This window comes from Caloenas nicobarica, chromosome 2 (genome assembly GCF_036013445.1).
Source record: "Caloenas nicobarica isolate bCalNic1 chromosome 2, bCalNic1.hap1, whole genome shotgun sequence".
Classification (NCBI taxonomy): Eukaryota; Metazoa; Chordata; class Aves; order Columbiformes; family Columbidae; genus Caloenas; species Caloenas nicobarica.
The window spans coordinates 129,141,990-129,158,175 of record NC_088246.1 but is presented as its reverse complement, the minus strand read 5'-3'; the positions used below and the strand labels follow the sequence as shown (position 1 = coordinate 129,158,175).

Sequence of the window (16,186 nt, the reverse complement as noted above, 5' to 3'; positions counted from 1 at the left end):
CCTTTTCCTGAAAAGGTCTGGGGTACTTGAATTTACAGGCTTTTCTTGCCTTGCAAATTAACTACTCTTTCATGAGGACTTCAAGTTATCTTGATAAAATAAGGCAAGAACAGGTATTCAGTGAAAAGTAAAGTACCCAACAGACGCTAAGAACGTTATATATTTTCCAAGCTGGACAGAACCATGGATTTCCTATTAAGCAAGCAAACAAACAAACAAAAACCTAGATAAACAGAAAAAACCTCACTTATCATCTTATTATTTTATTTAAACAGATTCGCAGCTCTGCTCATCTCTGTAATTTAAATAAAAGCCAATAATGAAAGGCAAAAGGATGCAAGCAGATTATTAAACATTGGTTTGGCATCTTAGCAACCCACAAGAACAACATGAAAGAACAACATCCATCCTCTTGGCACAACATGATCTTCTTCCATGATCAAAATCATCCTTTTGATAATGATCAATCTGCTGCTTACAAGACTGGTCACATAAGACCAAAAAGCAGGCAGGACAGAGAAAGCTTTGTCCATAGAGCAATGAGAGAGTGCAGGGAGGGAGCAAAGAAACAAACCTTGGGATTCAACATGCAACTTTTTTTGTAAAAAGCAGCAAGTTTAGCATGGCAGGGCCAGCCATGTCAGCCCAATTCCATCAAGAAGCTCTTGTATCGTGTTTATAGGGCAGAGCTGACTGCTGGGGATGGACTAAAGCATTTCACTCATCAGAACCAGAGCACTTTGCACGTCCTCTCGCTCTCCAGTCACCATTTCTGTTTGCTGAAACATGCCACAGTCCTTGTGCCTCTGTCGAAACAGAAACCTTTCTGAAAGGTCGCGTTATAAACACCTGCCTCTCCAAATTAATAAAGGCCACTTTTAAAAACATAAAAAGTTTAGTACAGCAAATAAAAATTATGCTCCTTATGAATTTAGTTTCTGTCATGAATCAAATGTGTTCTGGGAAAATCAACTTTGCCTGAAATGTAAAAAAAAAAAAAAAGAAAAAAAAAGCTAACTCTTCAGAAGCTGAGCCATCAGTAACTAATAGATGTGTTTCTCCTTGAAGAAAAGACTGATGTGGCAAAGGACAAAAAAATACTAGATTACAAAGCACATCTAATTTTTAAAAAAATAATTTTCAATAAAAATTCAGCAAAGTAGAAATTACACACACAAAAAAACCCCCAAACCTTAATTTTATGTACAAATTTCAGTTCAGGCAATTCAGGTGATGGTTCAGCAACTTCTTTTAAGAAGATGCACCAAGTTTGCAATAACAAAGATAAGACTATTTTCTGTACTTTATTTTAAAAGAAAACTGGAACTACAACTGTTTCAGAGACCTCTCCAAATAAGCAGTGAATTGCCTAGTGATATACTGGTCACAGACGTTTATATAAGCACCATCGGTGTTTTCTGGAATAACTAAGAACTAGCATACTTCTATTCAACATGATACCACCTACTGTGGGTTCAAACACCATCCTTGCTGATATTTTACATATCTAATTCTGTATATATTCTTTGAGAAACAAAATAAGCCCTCAAACTTCATCAAATGGTCATTTTTATTTAAATATTAGATTTTGTGCCAATTGCATCACATAGTGGCAAACAGCTACCTAGCAAAAAGAGAACCTTATGGTGTTAATTACCATAGAGGATTAATGTTGCTGTTAGTCTCAAAAATATGGATATTTTGGTTATCTTTGTTAGATACCAAGTCAAGCTCCTAATATTTTTCTTTCTGAAAAGCTGTAGGATAAGACGACTCTACCCTAAAACCCCCTTTGCTCATTTCTATTAATATTACGCTACAGGATGGAACAAAATTTGTATTTTGCATTCTCTTCCTTGAATCTCATTCAGCAGAAAATGGGCAATCTTGTTCCTGCTATCTATTTAACCACTGTTTCCATTTCCTAGTCCTTTTCAGAAACATTGCATGAATAAATACACGGTTTTAGAAGCACATCTGAACATACAATCTGAAACTCTGAAATAACCCATTTATTTAGTCTGCATCTCCCAAATACTTCCAGGCATTTCATTTTCTCCACAGCTACTTAATTCCCCTACTTTTTTTTTTTTAAAAAGGCTGAGAAAGAATATCAACAGTTCTTTTTGTAGAAAAGTTATTCTAACTGTGTTGGCATTTGAAACTGGAAAAGGAACGTGACTTCATTCAATTTAAAAAATGTTTTTGCAGTAGAAGAGCATTTTGGGATTTGTTTTTGCTCATTATTAATTTGCAATACTATCCAGAAAATTAACCCTGCAAACAATGATTCAAAAGATCATTTAACCAGTCCACCAGCAACTAACAACAAAACACGATCGTAATATTTAGCACTGTTGAGAGTGATACAATTTGCCTTCTGTTTTTTCTAGAAGTGCTAATTCTAGGGAAAAAAAAAAGTTATTTTGCCTAAAAAGGGAAAGACTGTGGTGTTTCCTTCACTGAAGCAACTGCAGTAAAATAATTCTGGCAAAAAGCTTAACACAAAGACCAAACGAACAAACCCACCCCCCACAAAAAAACCACACACCAAAACAAAAAAAGTATCTACAATACTCAGGTTCTCAAGATCTGTAGTTGAACAAATGAACACTCTTCAAGCACCTTTTAAAAATTTATTTACAAGAAACTTTACTGCTTTATTCCACTTGAATTTAGCTGTATAAAACACATCTGTTTAAAGTTTGGTACTACTTCACACCACAACCCATTTGTTTTTGAAAGCAACTGGTTCTTGCAATGGAATATGAGCAGATGACCAGATTGCCTAACCCTGAACGATTGAGATGGTTACGCTTTTTTTTTTTTTTCTGTTTTAAATGAGGGAGCTAGAAGAGAAAGATTAACAATTTATGTCAAAGTAACTAACCTGGTTTATCAGTTAACACAGTAAAGACTATCTATTAACAGTACATATATCAGTTTTCCTCTTGAATGATTTGTCTAAAACACCTTTTGTTTGGTTTGGGTTTTCTTAAATGTTTATTCAAATCGTGTAGTTATTACTGAGATTAGCACCTACTAACACCATCAGGATTTGGTTCAACTATACATATGTTTAAAGTCTGCCATTTAGCAAGACATGCAGTAAAAAAGATTTTTTTAAACTATATTTTTACATTTTTAACACATAGCGGCATGTACCAAAAATTGAAGTTCAAACCAATTTTGGAATCTAAACTAAAAATTGACTTGCTATAACTATTACAGGCTAAGAAAATACATTGCAGTCTTGGGTTCCCAGAGCAGGGGTTTGCTCTCAAATACAACATGCTTTCTGGCAAACTACTTTTCATGAAAAAATAATTGTGGACTTATTTTTCTGGGGTAATTTCTCTAGTATCCTTGGTTTGCCATAATATATAAAACGCTCCTTAACAAATGATATTTAGTCTTAGGTACTGGTCCAACTTTATAATATTTCTTCTAAAAATTATTGCAAAGTTCCTTTTTAAAGTAAGTGCAAAAATCCTGTTTTCACATGTGAATCCTGCCTAATTTTCAATGAGAGCAAACCATGGCTGTCAGTCAACAAGCACTACAGAAATAAAGGAGAAAACAGAATTAAGAATACCTTTCAGCATAAAAAATCCGGGGAGTTTTTCTGTCATAAGTGCTTTCACATCTAAATCTAGGGTCCATTTCTTCACTTATCTCAGGATCATAGTCCATTCTGTAGTATCTTCTACCAAAATCACGATCCTCATCAAATCTGTGATGCTTCCTCATAGGAATTACAGATTGGCTAGCAAATCCACGATATCTTCGACTGGGAACATCCAAATCTTCATCAAGTCTTTTACTGAATAGTCGATTTCTTAATTCAACCTCATCATCTAACCTATGATACCTGTCTTCCTCCAGCCATCTCTTATTTAGCAGCTCTTCATAACCTTCTGTAGAAGTAAAGGCATCCTTCTTGGGAGGTTCTGCACCTGTATTACAGGGCTGTACTTCTGTTTGTAGTTCTGGCTGGGGCCTGGCAACAGCAATCGGGTTTTTATTCCTGTCCATCCCATTCTGTTTAATGGGAAAAAAAAGTATTAAAAAATCTGAATATAAACAAATCACACTGAGCAAAATTTGATTATGTATTTCTTCAAACAATCCCTAAACAGATACTGGAGAAAAGGTAGCAGGTGAGCAGGAAAAATACTTCAAGGAAGGCTTAAAAGCTAGGGATTTTATTTTTCTTGAGGAGAAAAAAAAGCACTCTTTCTCTTACATAATGTTTTTCAGAAGAATGGCTATCAATCCTGAACAGGCCTTTTACAAACTCCAATTTGACCTTCAGATTCAGAGGTGCAAAGAATCAAAAAACACTTTGAACTTTATACCTCATCAAGAGACTCGATATCTTTATTCTAACCAGATTCACGCAAGTCTGTAATACTACTTGGCTTTGAGCACCACATTTTAACCTGACCATTTCTTAATCTATTTCTTTGTTCCCCAGTAGATGTCTCTACGAGAAAGGACAGCTTAGTGGATAAAAACCAACCCTATGACACACTGGACCACTGTTCAAAGCACAGTTCTCGCAAACAACATGGTTTTGGATAAATCCTGTAGTATTTCTGTGCACTAATCTCTCATCTGTGGAATAAAGACAACAGTAACTCATAATTTACAAAATGTAATGAAAAATAAAGATGCAAATGACACCAAAGCGGGAAGAGAGATCAATATACCAGAGGGTATGACTGCCACTCAGAAGGGGTTTGACAAACTGGAGAAATACGCTGACAAAAAGCTCACGGAGATCAACAAAGGGAAATGCAGAATTCCACATCTGAGACAAAATAATACCAGGCACTCGTATAGGCTGGCACTGAGCATCTAGAGAGCAGTTTTGCAGAGAAAGGCCTGGGTTAGCAGTGGGTAACTAGTTGAACACGAATCAGCAGTGCATCCTTGCAGTAGTGACAGCCAACCACATCCTGGGCTGCATTAGCAAGAGGGTTTTCAGGAGGTCAAGGGAAGCGATCCTTCTCCTCTGCTCAGTATTTATCCAGTATTCAGGTTCTGGTGCAGTGTGTCCAGTTCCCACCCCTCCCCATGGGTACTGACAAACTGGAGAAAACGGAGAAGATTGCTACAGAGATGGTTAAGGCACTTGAGTTCATAAAGGAGAAGCTGACAGAACTGGGTTTGTCCAGCCTGGAAAAAGAAGGTTAAGGGGAGTATGTATGGGGGCAGGAGGAACTAGTAATTGCAGTCTCTACCTAATGGGTGGTTACAGAGATGCCAATATCATGATTTTCAAATAACCAATGGTCACAAGCTACAGCAAAGGAAATTCCAATGGGATATGGAGGGAAAGAAGTTCAGATCGAGCAGTTAAGCAGCACGGCACATTGTCCAGTGGAACTGTGGATTCTCCATTCTTTCAAAACTCAACCGGACAACACCTGACCAACTTGATCTAACTGTGAAGCTAACCCTGCTCTTAGCAGGGGATTGTGCTACATGACTTCCAGAGGGTCCTTGCAACTGAAATTTATCCTATGATTATCTAAACTGTTGGATCAAACTTTTGAGGCCACATGTTAATCATGAGACACATTCATTTGACTATCACACCAAGTCAGATATCCCTCAGAGATGCAAAAATCTCAACAAATCCTCACCAGGTTTTTTTCCTGTTTTTCTTTTCTAACAGCAAAATTTTTTCTACACAATAGAAAAATAACATAAAAGTTCAACGGGATGACAAACAAAGAAGAAAGAAAAAACCCTGGCTCCTTAAATAGAATTGATTAGAAAAGTCAGCTGAGGAAACATAAATGCCTATAAAGCTCTAAAGATTTTTCTATGTGTTTAGATTCAGTATTCAAAAACGTAAGCTGCATTTTTGCCATATAATTCCTAGGGATCACTGCTGCGCAGCACTCTAATCCTTGAAGAGGCCAATAAGAATCAGATATTGAATTCCGACATCTAAAGGATGCCTGAATACTGCCTTATATCTGTCTTCACAGATTAAAATAGTTTTCAACTACATTACACTCCAATGCACTTGGAGGAAAAGATCTTTCTCACAAGAAAACAGTCTTTCTGGAGACAGACGAGATACAATCTTCTAGACAGAACTTATAAATACATGGGTATTTGCACTTGCTGACTGCTGTAAGACAATAAACTTCCAGCTGTTGCAAGTAGAAATACAAGTCCCTTCATAGAACAACCTAGCTTTCACAGTACGGTACTCTTAAGAATTTCCATATTACAAAAAGTGGAAGGCCTTCTTAAATCAAACCCACGTGAGATGAGAGTTCCAAATTATTGCAGTTCATCACTGAAGTAAGGCAGTTCTGCTTACACACAGCCAAGGCCTTTTCTGCTCCTCACACTCCCCAACAGCAAGTCGACTGGGGGACACAGTTGGGACAGCTGACCTCAATGATCAAAGAGATATTCCACACCACACGACATCATGCTCAGAAATAAAAGTCGGGGGAAGAAGGAAGCAGGGGAGGTTCAGGTTTGTGGTGTTTGTCTTCCTAAGTAACCCTTACTCGTGATGGAGCCCAGCCTTCCTGCAGATGGCTGAACACCTGCCTGTCCATGGGAAGTAGTGAATTAATTCCTCGTTCTGCTTTGCTTGTGTGCGTGGCTTTTGTTTTACCTATTAAACTCCTCATCCCACCGTGGAGGGAGAGTGAGTGAGCGGCTGGGTGGTGCTTAGCTGTCTTCAGCCACACAAATCAAAGGGCTCAGCTCAGAATCTGACTGTAATTATGCATGTCTCTAGCTCATTTTCAGTAATAAAGACTTTTTTTTTTTAAATTCACAATTGCACAGCACCATACACTGTACAGCTAGCACTGAGGAAAAAGCAGCTACAAGTAAAAGTGAAGGAGCACTGTGTGGAGCTCAACATTTTGTCCAAAGAGGCAGCTTTTTTGGCCACCACTTTTATCACCAAGAACAATCCAGGGACTTGCTTCAGACACACAGAAGAATGAAAGCATCTTTCTACCAGACAGACATATCTGAAGTAGGAATCAAGAACAGTACTGTATGACTCACAACCACGACTTGCTATATATATATTAATAAAACCATGGCCTAATTAAACAACATGCTTTGCTTATTTTGTTTTACTTTGTATGTCTTCATCAATGATAAAACTATTGACAAGACCGTTTATATTCTTCTTCGTATCAGCTTCAGTAAAACTGTGTTACCTCTGCGTTTTTCTTCCCTAATTTCCTTAGCCTTTCATTCCATTCTTCTTTATCCCTGAGGTATTGATTGTACTCCTTGTTTCTTTCAAGCCGTAGTTTCTCCTAAAACAGACATTGAAAAGGGCATCAAAAATTTGCATTTTTGAGGAGTGGCTTTTAACTTTATAAAACCGCAGTATTAAATTAATATATGTCAGCTGTGTGTTTGCACTCCTCCTTCTTTGCAATGTATAAATAAGGCTTAAAGGTTTTGGTTCATTCTTAAACATAGTACTCTTTCTTGATCTGAAATCTGTAAGTAGAAGTCAGCTTCTCAGGCATGAAGTCTAGTCCCCAGTAACACTAATGTATATCAAGTTCGTTCCTAAAACCAGTTAGGTTTCCTCCTGCTGGAACTATTGAAAATTGTTCCAAAGACTCACTCCTTTGACAATTAGAAATCACCTTCTAACTTCCAATCTGAATGTATTTATAGATGACTTTTTAACATTTGGGGGGGGGGGGCGGGTGTTAAGGTTAGTTGTGACTTGCTCCACTCATAATTAAAATAGGACAACAAATACATGTATAGACAAGATGTGTCAATTATAGCCTAGGATATAACTTGAACTATCAAATTCGAATGAGCAGTTAAACTGACTGCGAAAAGAGTCAGAAGTGCAATGAATGCAAGAAAAACTAAAAAGCCATTATCTATCCACCTTGTCCTAGCTACTTTTGCAAGGTGACATTTATAACCAGTTTGCTCAGGTCTGTACATCAAAAGCCTAATCATATCATATGAAATACAAAAATCTCCAGGTAAAGCAAACTCTAACTTGCATTATTTCCTGATATTATTACCTTATGCTTAGAGCTTGGGGCACCTCTTATATGACCTCATTCCAACCATCTTATAAATGAAAAATAATTATATTACAATATTACAAATCATGCTCTTCTCCACTGCAATACTTTCCCATAAAAAAACAAAAGGTATTAAAAATCTGCACATCATATATAAATTTACTTTCCCATTAATAAATTTCAAACAAAAATAATTTATATGTCACTCACCATAGAAATACCAGCTTAGTGATAGTTTTGCAAATGAGACCAATGCTCCCTAAAACTTTTTTTTTTTACTAAAATTTGTGTCTACAGGTTTTCTGCTAGTGACAATATAAAACCTGCAGATATCTATGAAAACTGCCTGAGGGGTATTTTCCAAAGCTGAGAAACTAGCACTGTCTTTAACAGGTGGCAAAACACAGCAGAAAATGCAATATGCTGTGTGACTGCACAATTTACCTAACAGAGGAAACCAAAATGCAAATGTTAACCTCTAATCATTATCTTTCTAGAGACTAACCATTTAGCAGGGCACAGTGTGACATCTTCTGGTAGCTTTTAGGTTCTACAACAGCAATAAATAAATGAGTAAAAGGGATTCAACATACTTGTACAGAAAACGTCACCAAAAATTGAGCTGCTATGATATAAAACCATCAATGATCAGACACACTCTCAGTCCAGATATGTCTTTAATTTCCACAGAATTAATCAAAGATACTTTATCCTTCAGTGTTTTCAGCGCGAATACTCGCAAGTGCTAACACTAAGTTGATGAGAACTTGAATAAAAATTCAGCACAAATGCTGTCACTGAGGAGGATCCTTTCCCCTTCCTGGGCATTTCATTCTTGCTGCAAGTATAATTTGGAGTTTGGGGCTTTTTTTTTTTTTTTTAATTACAGCAATTTTCACTTATTTAAGTTCTCACCTGGCTCCTCATATGGCCAAACATTATTGCCAGCAGAAGAGAGGCAGAAAGTGTAAGTAAGCACAGCAAGGGACCTCGAAAGATCATCTAATCCAATCCCCCCGCCAGAGCAGGAACACCCAGATGAGGTTACACAGGAAGGCGTCCAGGCACATTTTGAATGTCTCCAGAGAAGGAGACTCCACAGCCTCCCTGGGCAGCCTGTTCCAGTGCTCTGTCACCCTCAGTGTGAAAAAGTTTCTTCTCGTATTTAAGTGGAACCTCCTGTGTTTCAGTTTGTACCCACTGCCTCTTGTCCAATCACTGGTTGTCACCGAGAAGAGCCTGGCTCCATCCTCATGACACTCGCCCTTTATATATTTATAAACACTGATGAGGTCACCCCTCAGTCTCCTCTTCTCCAAGCTAAAGAGACCCAGCTCCCTCAGCCTTTCCTCATAAGGGAGATGCTCCACTCCCTTCATCATCTTTGTTGCCCTGCGCTGGACTCTCTCCAGCAGTTCCCTGTCCTTCTTGAACTGAGGGGCCCAGAACTGGACACAGGAAAGGAACTGGGAATATAAAGCCGACAGCCTGAGGGCAGGAGGAGATGCGACCCCTGTAGGGCTAATTCAGGCTTTCACAGAATCATACTATGCATCAGAGGAATGGATCAGAGGTTAAGAAAATCCATATATGCATGTTGCACCTTCATATTCTAACCTCCATGAACCTCCAACAGCAGAGGGACTGTTAGGGCTGGTACCTCTCTCCAACATATGAAAGCAAGACCACAAAATGCTAAGAGACCTCAACAGCTAAACACAGAGAGAGAATGCATTCTTTTGAAAAACACATTAGTATCTGTACTCTCAAAGGAAGATTGGAACTTGGGAAGATTCCTATATTAACAGCAGGCAATACGTGAAATACCAGATCAGCTTTTATTCAGACTCCTGGATTTATCCAGTCAAACAAAAAAATATCACATGATGATAAGCAGGTAGGTTAAATGTACACAAAGACTTCAAATCAAATTGTGTACAGCAGAAAGCAAATTTCCTTTAGTTCTGACAGGAACTGATAAGAATATCACTGTAGAAACAACTACAAGCAAATATTTTTAAAATTACCCCCAGGCTGCAGTAAGAAGAGTAATAAATTAGAAAAGTATACCTAATAATAAGAAAAACAATGTCCCTTATTAGATCAGTATTTATTGCTGAACAAAACCCAAGCACAACCAGTAGAGCTTTAGAACACACCAAGTGCCCTGCAGGTGTGAATGAGAAGAAGTAAACCTCAAACTAGCATCAGTATAGAATTACACATCTAATTGTATATAAATTAAGAGTACAGGTAACGTAGAATCAAAAATTTTAAAACAAAGTATAAATATTTTACTTTTCTGAAAATGATTCTAATGACCACCTCTAAAAATGTTCATTTTTAAAGATTGGGGAAAAAAACAAAAACAAAAAAAAAAAAACCCAGACAAACAAAAAACCTTAAGCGGAAATAATTTTGCCACAACAGGATAATTTTCAAGTTACACACCACTTACTTAATTTCCAGATATTTACCTTGGCAGACCTTCGCTCATCAATAGGAAGAGATAATCCCTGAGTATATGGATCTACTTCACCAGTAGTCAGGTAATTTTTCTACATTAAAAAAAAAACAACATTCAATATGTTTTAAAATATCAAATCTTACTTCCTAAATAGTTGCTAGGAATTCTCTTTTCAGAAATAAATCTGATCAATGTAATGAAACAGACCAAAGACAACCTTCACATTTTGAAAATGTAAATGTTCTTGAAACACACAAATGAAGTGAGGTCAAGGAATGTAGAAAGTACAGGTCTTTGTCATGCTTCAAAAGTTTGAGTTTTAAAGTGTTAATCACCTCTTCCCTGTTACACTGTTTCAAGAATTACATAATTTAGTCTCTGCATACATTAAAAAAAATGTACTTTTTTATTCAAAACAACCCCACTATTACTCAGTTTTCCTGTAAGCAAGAAGCATAAGCACAAGCATCTGTACAAGCATAAGAGGAATTTCCCAACACACTCCCTCACGACGAAAAATTGCTTTTTCTAACTGCAGAAAACTTACATCTACCTCTTATTTTAACAAATGGAACTCATGCTAACACTAGCACAGTCACCACTCTGCATCTCAACACTATCTGTTTTCTACAACAGCTGGACTTTTCAGGATAATGACCCATCACCAAATCTTGTCATTCCTTATGGATCATCAGTCACTTTCAGAACAAAACTTTCAATTGAGAACATGGTGTTGTTGCTCCATGTATTAATAGCTACCTGGGTTGCAGCTCGGGAACTGGGCCACACAACAAGTCAAAGTATCAGCCTTTCAAACCAAACACCAGTGCGGGAACAGGCCCTTGGCTTCCAGGTCTAGTGGTTTCTTCATACATCACTCATTCACTAAGAGCATCCCCAGGCCATTTTTAGTCCATCAACTATGTTTTATAAATCTAATTATCTTTAATAAAAAGATCACCTATTTGTGTGGCACAGGCTGATGAGGGGAATGGGTTAGATACACTGTTTCACCAGCATAGTTTCCCTCCATTATCTATGTTGTAACGTAGCTTAAGAGCTCAGAGGCGTGTCAACAGATAAGAGTTCTACCTGTTCTAGTACAAAACCACATCATTATGAATTATATTTCACAACTACATGTTAAAAGATTTAAGGAATTTCATAACCACACAAATATTCAGGTACTGAGACAACTAGATTAATATGGAGAACTAAGTTACTTTTACTAGTCAAAGTAAATAAATTGTAATCCTCATTCTTACATAATTCTTTTCACATTATGAACACATCTGTAGAGTTTACCTCTGATCTTGAAAAGGGATTTGCTAAAAATCAGAAGCCGATAAAGAAATTGCATATTCTACATAAGTGAGACTAAATGAGTTATTAATAAAAATATTATCACTATGAGAGCTGCTAAAAGTTGCATTCTCTCTTTATGAAGGGAAAATAAATTAGACATTGTTGTCCCATCTCTTCCTCAGGCCTTACAAGCTTAATATAGCTAACATGTATTGCATTTAAAAAACAAAAACAAAACAAACATGTAAACCTAACCTCATAAAACTGAAGTTCAATTGAGAATAAAACACAAGAAATTAATGTAAAAATATATATTATTTGGGTACTTTGCTGAGAATTACGAAACATGAACACTATTCTAATTTTGAAAAGAATCTGAAGTTTAAGATTAAACAAGAAGCAAAAATTATATAAGCATTATTTTGGTTAGAGGTTAAGCAGCCAGTTAATTCTACTGTTGCTATTGTTATTCAGGAATTCTAGTGCATGCTAATATAGTTAATTTGTATCATATGCATGTTATTCAAAGCCCCCCAAAAACCAGAATGTTGTGTTTCTACAATGTTACCTCCTGGCCTGTTACTGAAGTTGTTTAATTTGAACAATCTGGATGGACAGTGTTAGATTTGAAAATTATATATACATGATAGTATAATGATAAAAATAATTTAAAATTACTGTAACTGTACAAAGCTTGCAAAGATGTGCCTCTGGTATTCTTTTTTCCTCAAAATACTTGCAGGCTTCCATTCTGGCCACTAGGTGCTAAATAACCAGCTCTACTGCTTTCCTAAGCACCACTGATGAGATTTCACAGTGACAGGGAAGAAAAAAGCCCTGACTCTCGTTCTGATGACGTATTATAATATTTCAGAATTTACTATCTTATTCCAGTTTTCTAAAGTGTGCGTATCAAGAATAAAAAATCTGAACTCATAACATCTATGTAACTGATAAGCCTTTAAGCAAATGCCTACTGAAAAACTTCCGTGAAGTCAGCATTAGGCAGCAACAACAGCAATTGCAAAGGAAAAAAAAAAAATCAACAAGTGTCTTGATTAATAGAAAATAATAAATAAAAGCAATCATTTTGCACAAACCAAACAATGCTGTTAATCACGACTAATCACTACAGCATGCACAAACACACAAAGCACAAAAAATAGTAATGATTTCTTTTTAATTCAAAGAGCACAAAGCTTTCAAATAAAGCAAAAAGCAACTAATTTGAAGAAAAAAAAAGGTATCGCAGGCACCCTACCTTTCTTTTTGCCTGTGAAATACCCTAAAAGTCAGGGAAAAGATACTATTCAAAATGAGCCTTTCATTCAAAAATATTTGACTTGACAAAAGAGACTTATTTTCTTAAAGCCTATCCATTCTTTCATTTTAAGAAATAAAGAAACTGATAATTAGCATTTTGAGACAACACAAATTATTTGGTTCCTGATTTTTTTTTCTGTTTGACTAAGAAGGGATACAGAATATTCACAAGATTATAACATTTCATACCTATCATTTCAATTTAACATTTACTGTGACATTTAATAAATCATGCTAAGCAGCACATTAAAGGGGTTTTTTTATTTGTGAAGTTGAAAATAAGCTGTCAAATAGAATCACATTAATTGTAGGAATATTTTTACCTGAATTACAGATCATAGAATACATAAGTACTTAAGGAAGGAACAGACTGTATTTTAAATTAAGAAGAAACTTAGAAAGAAGCAGAGTCAAATAAATAAAACTATTCAGAGTAAAATGTACCAAGTAATATGTAGTCTCATGGCAATTAAATCTGTAGAAGCACAAAACCCTTCCCAGTGGTGACATTTTGAAATTACTTTTACTTGAGTCTTCAAAATCAGCCATTGCCCATAATAAATGCCTTCTTATAAAGATTTTCTGCAGATTTTATTAATTCTCATTCAATTAAAATGAGAGTAATTTTAAAAGACTCAGGCAACCAGACAAGAAGCTTTACCTGAGAAAGATATCGCCTATAATCTTGTCGAAGCTCCTCTTTGAGTTTATGTTTCTTTCGTTCATATTCTTCTCCAAGGGGTAAACTCAAGCCATAGTCACCTGAAAGTTTAACACCACTAAATATTATTATTATTCTACTATTTTGTATCAATACAAAGCACATCCTTCAAAAGCTACATCTGGATGCTTATTAGACGTCAGTAACCAAAAAAAAAAAAGTAACCAGTAATTACAAAGCAGCTGAAATAAAAACCACCTCCTCTATATGAGTATTTGAGTGGAAAGCATTCTAGAAAAAAAAATGGATGTTAGTTTTCCTCTAGTCCTTGTGCTTTTTCTCCCCACCAGAAAAAAAAAAAAAGGAACACAAACTGAATTTATTTGGATAGTTTGATGAACACATACAATATTTACGTTATTTTGTACTATTTATGTTGTCAATGTATGTTTCAAAAGAAATCTCCTTTGACACGTTAGTTTCTAAATTACTCTGATGTTTTAAGTTGGGATTATCACACAACAGAAAACATACTTCACGCTAGAAAGCAACAAGCTATTTATTCAGCACAAAGCATGTGAAAAATGTTGGCTTCCACACAACTAGAAGGAACCTGACCATATGATAATAATTATGATTTTTTTTCCTTCCACCTCAGTGTTTTTAGTTATAGTAGACCCAAAACACACATTTAGTACTTTTCCAAGATTACTGTCAGGTCTCGTAACAGCTGTACTGTTAAAATATAATGCTATGCAAATTGTTTGTTGTTCCCTAAATACATTTTAAAGTACATTATAAGAAATATTCTCCAGCCCAGAAGCCCACCTCTGCAGACACTTTCACCACTCTCCACAGAGAGCTAATGAATTCCACAAAACTACACAACAAGAGACATACATTGCAACTGTTTGGGGTTTTTATTTCCTATTGTCTCTCTGAAAGCATGTCTAAATCTTGTGGTCTGTATAAAATGAGTAGCATGGAGTAAGAGGGCAGAGGGAGATTTTCAAGATTTACTCTTATATCAGTCCCGATTTATTGCACGGTAATTTGTTTGACTCCTGTATTTTAAATGTTTAGGGCATCTATTGGTGTCCATACAGTAAAAATGATATTCTATAAATGCTGAAAATGGCTAACTTGGGAATCACTCTGATCCTGAAACAGATACACTTAGCTGGCTTGGCTTGAGATAGTTTCAGCTAAGTCAGAATGTGTCCTCATGAGTCAAAACAGGAGTCAGGCAGCTGTTCTGCAGAATCAAAGGACCTAATACCTGATTAAATATGTCATACGCTATTTTGAAATGGCTTGCAGAGCTCAACTACTAACGAAAATCTGCATGGGAGGTTCTTCTCCAACTGGAAAGTTACTTTTCTCCTAATTTTGCACATAAGGCAAGTGTGAGTTCCATTAAAAAATACTGTACCATTTCAACCCTCAGAAAAGGGGTAAGTGTAAAGAGGAATAGAATACAGAAGAGGAAATAGTTTTTGCAGCTACTTGTTCTTGCCTTTTATTTCCACATGAAATTCTTTTTGGATTAACTATAGGAAACAAGGAAAAAAACCAAAAGCAACTAACACGTCAGAGTGAAGATTCATTCAATAACTTCACAGGAGCCAGTAAAATTCAGTACAGAAAAACAACAGCGAGAATCATAGAACCATTTTGGTTGGAAGAGACCCTCAAGATCTTCGAGTCCAACCATAACCTAACTCTGGCACTAAACCATGTCCCTAAGAACCTCTTCTATATGTCTTTTAAACACCTTCAGGGATGGTGACTCAACCACTTCCCTGGGCAAACTTCCTTTCAGGTAGTTGTAGAGAACGATAAGGTCTCCCCTCAGCCTCCTTTTCTCCAGGCTGAACAGCCCCAGTTCCCTCAGCTGCTCCTCATCAGACTTGTCCCCCAGACCCCTCACCAGCTTCGTTGCCCTTCTCTGAACTCTCTCCAGCACCTCAATGTCTTTCCTGTAGTGAGGGGCCCAAAACTGAACACAGGATTTGAGGGGCAGCCTCACCAGTGCTGGGTACAGGGGAACAATCACTGCCCTGGTCCTGCTGACCACACTATTCCTGATACAAGCCAGGGTGCTGTTGGCCTTCTTGGCCACCTGGGCACATTGCTGGCTCATATTCAGCCAGCTGTCAACCAACACCCCCAGATCCTTTTCCCCCAGGCAGTTTCCAGCCACTTTTCCCCGAGCCTGTAGCGCTGCCTGGGGTTGTTGTGACCCAAGTGCAGGACCCGGCACTTGGCCTTGTTGAACCTCATACAATTGGCCTCAGCCCAATGATCCAGCCGGTCCAGATCCCTCTGTAGAGCCTAAATCAAGCGCTTTCATTCAAATACATAAAGCATTCA

General features: G+C 36.9%; 1 protein-coding gene across 6 annotated transcripts in view; it reads right to left on the bottom strand.

Annotated features, from left to right (window-relative positions):
* CSPP1 (centrosome and spindle pole associated protein 1) overlaps positions 1-16,186 on the bottom strand; it is a 67,376-nt gene that overhangs the window by 43,027 nt on the left and 8,163 nt on the right. For 4 of the 6 annotated variants that reach the window (XR_010605804.1, XR_010605805.1, XM_065629370.1 and 1 more), the window contains exons 4-8: positions 13,814-13,914; positions 13,091-13,114; positions 10,535-10,615; positions 7,212-7,313; positions 3,596-4,041 (exon numbers count right to left, since the gene is read on the bottom strand). Coding sequence is in view for 4 of the 6 variants with exons in the window: in XM_065629370.1 (XP_065485442.1) it covers positions 3,596-4,041; positions 7,212-7,313; positions 10,535-10,615; positions 13,091-13,114; positions 13,814-13,914 (754 nt within the window). In the remaining 2 variants the exon portion in view is untranslated. The remainder of the gene's footprint in view (positions 1-3,595; positions 4,042-7,211; positions 7,314-10,534; positions 10,616-13,090; positions 13,115-13,813; positions 13,915-16,186) is intronic. The other 2 variants (XM_065629371.1, XM_065629373.1) reach the window with 1 other exon arrangement.